The sequence below is a fragment of the Gekko japonicus genome, unplaced genomic scaffold (assembly GCF_001447785.1).
Source record: "Gekko japonicus isolate JY-2015 unplaced genomic scaffold, Gekko_japonicus_V1.1 scaffold1395, whole genome shotgun sequence".
Classification (NCBI taxonomy): Eukaryota; Metazoa; Chordata; class Lepidosauria; order Squamata; family Gekkonidae; genus Gekko; species Gekko japonicus.
The window spans coordinates 76,387-84,757 of NW_015161440.1; the positions used below are offsets into that span (position 1 = coordinate 76,387).

The 8,371-nt window shown below is 53.4% G+C and overlaps 1 protein-coding gene across 1 annotated transcript in view; it reads right to left on the reverse strand.

Annotated features, from left to right (window-relative positions):
- Positions 1–8,371, reverse strand: part of CASKIN1 (CASK interacting protein 1) — a 47,892-nt gene that overhangs the window by 22,548 nt on the left and 16,973 nt on the right. Inside the window, exons 6-10 of the mRNA XM_015429026.1 lie at positions 8,169–8,277; positions 6,909–7,017; positions 5,770–5,864; positions 3,291–3,408; positions 584–832 (exon numbers count right to left, since the gene is read on the reverse strand). Coding sequence (XP_015284512.1) covers positions 584–832; positions 3,291–3,408; positions 5,770–5,864; positions 6,909–7,017; positions 8,169–8,277 — 680 coding nt within the window. The remainder of the gene's footprint in view (positions 1–583; positions 833–3,290; positions 3,409–5,769; positions 5,865–6,908; positions 7,018–8,168; positions 8,278–8,371) is intronic.

Below are 8,371 nucleotides of genomic sequence, written 5' to 3' on the forward strand. Positions count from 1 at the left end.
AGCCGAATGGGAAGATGAAGAGGAGGAGGAGGAGGAGGAGGAGAGGTGAGATTTATACCCTGCCCTTCAGTCTCAGAGCGGCTGACCATCTCCTCTCCCTTCCCCTCCCCACAACAGACACCCCCTGTGAGGTCGGTGGGGCTGAGAGAGCTCTGACAGAAACTGCTCTTTTTCAAGGACAGCTCTTATCAGAACTACGGCTTGCCCAAGGTCATCCAGCAGCTGCGAGTGGAGGAGTGGGGAATCAGACCGGGTTCTCCCAGATTAGAGTCCGCCACTCTTAACCACTACACCAAACTGCCTTGGCAGTAAGTCGGGGGGCCAGGCCCCGAGATGCCCCACTGTAGGTACGGGCCCGCCCCCCCCTGCATTTCCTCCCACGTCCGTCCCCCCCCCGCTCAGCCCAGCTTGACCGCATTTCTGTGAGGCGCCTCCTCCGCAAAGCTCCCTGGCCGCCTCTCCGCACTCGCCTACCCCAGACGCTCTGGCTCACGGCCAACCACACGAGAACACCAAAGCAAAATGGAGAGGGGTGGGGAGATGCACACAAGCAATGAATGAATGAAGACGTGGGGTGGACTACCTGAGGTGGCACCGGGCCCTTCCACGGCACCGTGGGGCAGCCGGCGGTAGCCAAAGGAACTGAAAAGCGGCTGATGGGGGACGGGTGGAGGTGGAGGAGGAGGCAGGCGATGGATCGGATGGGTGGTGGTGGCGGTGGAGGAGGAGGAGGAAAAGGAGGAGGAGAAGCAGGAGAGGCCGTTGGGGACGGAGGCCCTGCAAGCTGGGAGCGGGATGGCCTGGAATTCCCCGGGGCTGGCGTTCCACGGACCTGGCGAGAGAAATACAACAACCAACGTGAAAGGGGGTCCCCTTCCCCGGGCCAGGAAGGGGAGGGCTGCCACGAGGCCGTGTGGCAAAAGGCGGGGCTTCAGCAGAAGGGAGGAGATTGTGTGGCGGAGCCGCGGAGAGGCCAGGCCGCAAAATGGGAGGTGCCGGGTTCGAATCTGACCACTGCCACAATCTTAGTAGGTGGTCTTTGGCGAGACAGGGATCTTTCTTCCCCCGTGCTGTCTCCAATACGGGGCTAAAGTTGCGGGATTTTTGTCAGGGCCGGAAAAAACAGTGCAAATCTTGAGTGTTTTGGGGTAGCTTCCGCCCCGCCCCCCGGAAAGCCACAAATTCCTTATCTCTGCTGCTGGGCCCGAGAGGACCTGAGTCCTTTCACCTGCAGTGAAATCCGATCTGCTACCAAAGTCAGATGGAATGTTTCAGGAGTCCCAATGTTCCCTCTAAGCTGAGTTAGTGTGAGCTAGCTCGCAGGTTTTTAGCCTCCGGCTCACACCTTTTTGTCTCAGCTCAGGAAGGATGGCTCCAGAGCAAACTAATGTATGCAGTAGCCAAACTGCTCGCTCACAACTTTAATGCCAGTAGCTCACAAAGTAGAATTTTTGCTCACAAAACTCCACAGCTTAGAGGAAGCATTGTTTCAGAGCAAACTAATTTCTCAGCGTAGAGGGAGCATTGCTTGCAACCAGTGTTCCCTCTAAGCTGAGTTAGTGTGAGCTAGCTCACAGGTGTTTAGCCTCCGGCTCACATATTTTTAGCTCAGGAAGGAGGGCTCCAGAGCAAACTGATTGATGCAGCAGCCAAACCGCTCGCTCACAACTTTAATGCCGGTGGCTCACAAAGTAGAATTTCTGCTCACAAGACTCCACAGCTTAGAGGGAGCCTTGGTCCCGATCCTCTTTCCTAACGACATAATTGGGTTTTAGCTTAATTTAATGAGATAAGCCACACGCGCTCCCCTATCCTCCCCCCTTCAATGCACACCTAACCCAAACGTTCTAGCATAACACAGAACGTAAATTTAGAATTGAATCGATAACGGAGGATGCACATTTGGTGCTAGTAAAACAGCCAAAGCTTTTTATCAGCAAGATTCCAGGCTCTGAGAAAGGGGGGGGGGGGCTGCGCTATGAATATCCACCAGCCTCCCCCCCTTCCCCCACTCCCTTCACATTTAGCAGCTGCAGCTGCAACCCGGCTGGCACACGTTCCTCCCCCTCCTCCAGCGGGTACAAGTCACACAGGTGATGACCCTGCCAAGATTTACGGAGCACCAATTGGTTTTTCCTCTCTTCCTCCCCACCCCCCTCGCCGTCTAAAATTAAACTCATTCAACAATTGCCCTAATGCTCCAAGGAGCCGGCTTCGCATAATCTAACAGCCGACCTCCTTCCCGGGCAGAAAAGCTCTCTGCAGCACAAGTGGGACCCCGCGGGAGGTCCACGGTGCCAAAGCTCTCTGCGGCACAAGTGGGACCCCGCGGGAGGTCCACGGTGCCAGCCGGGCCGAACTTGGGGATGGGATGCCAGGGCCACAAACACTCCCGTTTAAAGGGAGGGTGTGTGTCCCCCCCTATTAGACCATGAAGTCCTGAGTTGAGCATTACCGAATTTGTGCCTGGAAGTGCATGAGAACTGAGCAGTGGTTGGTCAAACACACAGCGGCCCGGAAGAGGTTTTAGGAGCTTGGAAGGGCATCTTTGCTCTTAAAACTCTTAAAGTTTTAAGAGTTAATGAAAAGGAAAAAAGTACTACTTGAATGTCTGACTCATCAGTTTATATTGATCTAAATGAAGTGAAGACTTGATGTAATGAAGCTAGTGAGGATCTTCTCTCTTCGGTTTTTAGTCAGTAGTGGGTTTCTATACTTTCTCCTGTAGTTCCCCTTCCCTTTTTCTGTGATAGTTTTTGTAGTTTGGAAGAAAAAAAAATCCCCTCCGGGGGCTCAAAAAGAAAAAAGAAGAGCATCTTTGCCTTCCCGGAACCCTCGACAGAGTTTGGGGGAGCCCCGGTCGATGGCTGCCTCCACACATACACCCCAAATTACTGTCTGCACAAAGCCCCTTGGTTTTGGGAAAGGAGCCCTGCAAGCAATATTCCCTCTAAGCTGTGGAGAGTCTTGTGAGCAAAAATTCTACTTTGTGAGCTCCTGGCATTAAAGCTGTGAGCGAGCAATTTGGCTACTGCATGAATTAGCTTTCTCTGGATCCCTCCTACCCGAGCGAAGACGAAAAGGTGCGAGCTGGAGGCTAAAAAACTGTGAGCTGGCTCACACTAACTCAGCTTAGAGGGAGCACTAGCTGCAAGGATCTGTTAAGATGCGTCCTGTGGCCAGAACACGGAGAAAATGGACAACACCACAGGGGGGGGGAGGCAGAGGGCGACATGGTTCCCAGCTTGTAAAGAGAACCCCCCACCCCACCCCCAAGGGAGGCTATTTGCCTGTGCGCTTGCTGATGGCTTCCACCAGGCTGGACGGGAAGTAGCCGACACGGTCGTTTCCGGTCCGGTTGTCATGGATACACCCTTTCCACCGGCCGTCGGCATGCTGCTCCAGGACCTGGGGGGGGGGGAGAGAGGGGAGAGAACACAGGCGATTGTCAGTGGAGAGAGAAGGCCTTTGCAAACGCCCAAGGCAACAGTGCCCCTAGCTCACTGGGTCATAGGAGGAGGAGGAGGAGGAGGAGAGGAGGAGATTGGATTTATACCCCACCCTTCACTTGGAGTCTCAGAGCGGCTTACAAGCTCCTTCCCCTTCCCCTCCCCACAACAGACACCCTGTGAGGTGGGTGGGGCTGAGAGAGCTCTGACACAAACTGCTCTTTTTCAAGGACAGCTGTGCCAGAGCTTGTGACTGCCCCTAGGTCACATCAGCAGGTGTGGAGAGAACACAGGCGATTGTCAGTGGAGAGCGAAGGCCTTTGCAAAGGCCCAAGGCAACGGTGCCCCTAGCTCACAGGGTCACAGAACCACAGAACCATAGGTTTGGAAGCAGTGTCCCCTCTAAGCTGAGTTAGTGTGAGCTGGCTCACAGTTTCTTAGCCTCCGGCTCACACATTTTTTTGTCTTTGCTCGGGAAGGAGGGCTCAAGAGCAAACTAATGTATGCAGTCGCCAAATCGCTCGCTCAGAGCTTTAATGCCAGTCGCTCACAAAGTAGGATTTTTGCTCACAGGACTCCATGGCTTAGAGGGAGCATTGGTTGGAAGGGACCTCCAGGGTCATCTAGTCCAACCCCCTGCACAATGCAGGGAATTCACAAATACCTCCCCCTCCACACACACCCCCGGTGACCCCTGCTCCATGCCCAGAAGAGGGCAAAAAACCTCCAGGATCTCCGGCCAAACTGGCCTGGAGAAAAACGGCTTCCTGAACCCAAAGTCAGTTCCTACATGGGAGGAAGAAAACCTCAAGGCATTCCCCCTCCCCTCTGACCCAATCTTCTCCTCTCCGAAGCCTTCCCTCTGAATCTCAGAGCGGCACCACTGGATTGGTGCCAGTTAGGAACAGGGAGAATGCACTCTGTACATGGCTCAGGGACCCTTTGACGGCCAAGTGAGAGCTGAACAACAGGAGGCTGACGCAATAATTTCTGAACGGAAAACATCTCTTCCGTTAGATGTTCGGCCTGCTTCTGGACTGCCCTGGGGGAATCCGGGGACAGCTAGTGGGGTGTAGAACTAAGAAGAAGAGACTGGATTTATACCCCACCCTTCACTCAGAGTCTCAGAGCGGCTTACAATCTCCTTCCCCTTCCCCTCCCCACAATAGACACCCTGTGAGGCAGGTGGGGCTGAGAGAGCTCTCTCGAGGACTGCTCTTGAGAGAACAGCTCTGAGAGAACTTGTGACTGACCCAAGGTCACACCAGCTGGCTGCATGTGGAGGAGTGGGGAATCAAACCCGGTTCTCCCAGATTAGAGTCTGCCGCTCTCAACCACGACACCAAACCGGCACTTGCGTGATTCGGAAGACCTGGGTTCTCATTCCCACTATGCCGTTAAACAGGCTGGGCCGCTCACCCTTCCTTGGCCTATCCTGCCTTACAGGGCTGTTGTGAGGATAAGCAGTGGAAAGGGAGCACAGTTTACGGGTCCCCGAGCTCCTTGGAAGACAACCGGGGTGGAAATGTGGTAAGAATCTTTTTTTTAAAAGCTATTAAAATCCGTCTCTCTCTGGCCCAATCTGGTGGCTGTTTTGCTCCTATTGACCATGGCAGCTTCTGTTATCCAAGCTTCTTCTAAGTTCTACACCCCACTTGGTCACAGAATCCTAGAATCTCACAGAGCTGGAAGGGGTCATACAGACCTTCTAGTCCAACCTAAATGCAGGACCAGCCTAAAGCATCTCTGACAAATATCCGTCCAGCCTCTTCTTGGAAGCTGCCAGTGAAGGGGAGCTAATAACCACTTCCCCGGGCAGCTGATTCTACCTCTGAACCACTCTGACCGTGAAAATGTCTTCCCTAATATCCAGCCAATACCCTTTCCGCATGTCATTTAAACCCGTTGCTCCGGGTCCTCTCCTCTGCTGCCAACCGGAACGGCTCCTTGCCCTCCCCCAAAGGACAGCCCCTTTCAGATATCCAAATAGAGCGATCCTGTCTACTCTCCCCCAGACTAAACATTCCCAGGGCCCTCCGCCTTTCCTCGCAGGGCTCGGTCTCCAGACCCCTGATCATCCTCGTCGCTCTCTTCTGCACCCTCTCGATTTTGCCCGGAGTTCTGGAGTTGCACCTCTCCAGCCTGGGACTTCGCCCGCCAGGGGCTCCTCAGGGCCAGGAACGGTCAGTGGCCAGGCTTCAAGGCCCATTTCCGGCACAGAAGGACCCCCCCACCTCTGCCCAGGTCTCCAGGCATCCCGGAGCTGGTTCCTCTGCCCCCTTCGCTCCCTTTGTGGACGAGGCCGAGAAAGGAGACTCACCGTGATGATGTCTCCGGCTTTGACGTTGAGGCTGGTCAGGTCGTAGTTGTTGCAGTAGTCTTTGACGGCCCTGACTTGGAGGGCGGCCGAAGCGTCTGGGCACAGAGAAGGGGGAGGGCAGGGAGTCAGTGGCGGTGGCCGAGCCCCTTACTTCCCACCTGGGGGGTGTCCGGATTCTCAGCTGGGAGGCACGCGGCGGCAGTGACGCCCCGCCCTGCCCCACTGGATTCCCAGCGCTTCGATGCCAAAGGGGAGGGGAAGGTCTGGCCTATGTTGACGGCACACTTTGGGGCCCAGGAGAGTCACAGAGAGGGCGAGGAGGAGGAGAATTAGAATTAGATGAAGGAAAATGAGAAGGATTAGAATTAAAGAAGAAAAATTAGAATTAGAAGAATTAGACTTAGAAGAATAACTAGAGGAAGAAGAAGAATTAGAATTAAAAAAAGAACTAGAAGAATTAGAATTAGATGAAGAAAATTTAGAATTAGAAGGATCTGAATTAAAGAAAAAATTAGAATTAGAAGAATAACTAGAGGAAGAAGAAGAATTAGAATTAAAAGAACTAGAAGAAGAATTAGAACTGGAATTGGAAGAAGGAGGAGGAGGAGGAGGAGAAGGAGATTGGATTTATATCCTGCCCTTCACTCGGAGTCTTACAATCTCCTTCCCACTGCGGGCCTGATGGAAGCCCCCGGGCCACATGTTTGACACCCCTGCTCTTGAGGGTTCCAGCACCTCTTCCCCCTCAAAAAAAAAGCCCTACCGAGAAGCACCATCAGCACTGTCTGTCTTCCACTTGCTGCCTCTAGTCCACAAGAGCTTACTCTGGAGTAAAATTCTGTCGGCCCTTATGTTGCCCGCAAGACTCCTGTCCAGTTTGAACACTAGATAAACCCCTCAGTTAAAAGCTATTCACAACCACGGCATGCCTTCCCTACAAGAGACACTAGAGGGCAGCAGAGCCCTCTGGCATTTTTAATGATCAGCGGATAACTTCCCATTTCTCTACTTCTCCATCTTCTTTACGACAGCCCTGCAGGGTAGGCTGGTCGGCAACGTCATCATGCTGCAGCCGATGTTTGGCGTGGGTCAGGAAGGGGGTGGGGAGGCACCCCCCCTGCTCCTCTGCCCCCCCTCACCTCGCAACATCTGCTTAATCTCCTTGCTGGCTTGCGTCGCTGTGAACTGGTTGACGATGTCCAGCGCCGTCTGGCTGTAGGTGTTGCGGATGTGGGCGTTGATCCCACTCTGAAAGATGGGGAAGGAAAAAAAGAAGAAGAGATTGGATTTCTACCCCACCTTTCCCTTGGGATCTCAAAGTGGCTTACAATCTCCTTTCCCTTCCCCTCCCCACGACAGACACCCTGTGAGGTAGGTGGGGCTGAGAGAGCTCTCTCTTGAGAGAACAGCTCTGACAGAACTTGTGACTGACCCAAGGTCACCCCAGCAGCTGCATGTGGAGGAGGAGTGGGGAATAAAACCCCGTTTTCACAGATTAGAGTCCGCGCTCCCAACCACTACACCCAACATATCTTCAAGACTGCCTCTCCCTATATGAGCCCAGGAGGACACTGAGGTCCATGAATCAACATCTTCTAGCAGACCTCGGCCCCAGGGACGTCCAACTAGCTTTGACCAGGGCCAGGGCTTTTTGGTGGAATGAGCTCCCAAGTGAGATCAGGGCCCTGTGGGATCTACTACAGTTCCGCAGGGCCTGCAAGACGGAGCTCTTCCGCCCGGCTTCTGGTTGAGGCGGTGGGTGTCGCTCTTCCTTCCTGGCTATCTCCCCTTTAGTGGCCTGGATTTTGACATCGGTACTGCTTTTCTTTATTATTGAATTCATTTGTAGGTTTTTATGTTACAAAAGCAAAAGCAAAAATACAGTACGTAACTAATTTTTTTGGAGTTTTCGTTAAACATTCTTCCCAAAACATTTGTTAACTCTATGCCATCTTTTCTGAAAAGCTTTTCCGTCTTTTCCTGAAGGTCTCCTATTCAATTTATCCATTTCTGCAAGTTCAGATATTTTAGTAACCAACTCTTCTCTGGCGGGTAATTTCTCTGCCTTCCAACATTTAGCGACAAGAATTCTGGCTGCGGTACGGATATCTGACATCGGTACTGCTGAATTGACATCGGTGGCCTGGATTTTAACTGGTATCAGAACTAGCTTGTGTGCAGTGTTTTTTATGGTTTTATGGTTTTAATTGTTGTTAATTGTTGTTTTAATGATATTGTACTGAGATTGTTGTGAAGGCCCCCCAGGCCAGCCAAGGGCAGCTATTTCCGCAACCGGGATGGCTTGAGGTGCTACTTGTCTACGCTGCAAGGCCTCCACCACTTCCTGAAAGTGGGTCGGAGTGGAGTGGAGTGCAGGTGGGGGTGGGGGAGAGACTCACATCCAGGAGGAGGCGCACGACATCCGTCTTGCCGCACAGGGCCGCTTCGTGGAGCGCCGTCCCTGCCTTGGTCTGCCGGTTGATGTCGATCCCGGATTGCAGCAGGAGCCTGGAGAAAAGAGCAAGCAGAAGGATGAGGGCTGCTCCGGCCACAGGGGAGGATCCGGGGACTTGAGTGCCCGCACCGGGGTGGGGGTGGGGGT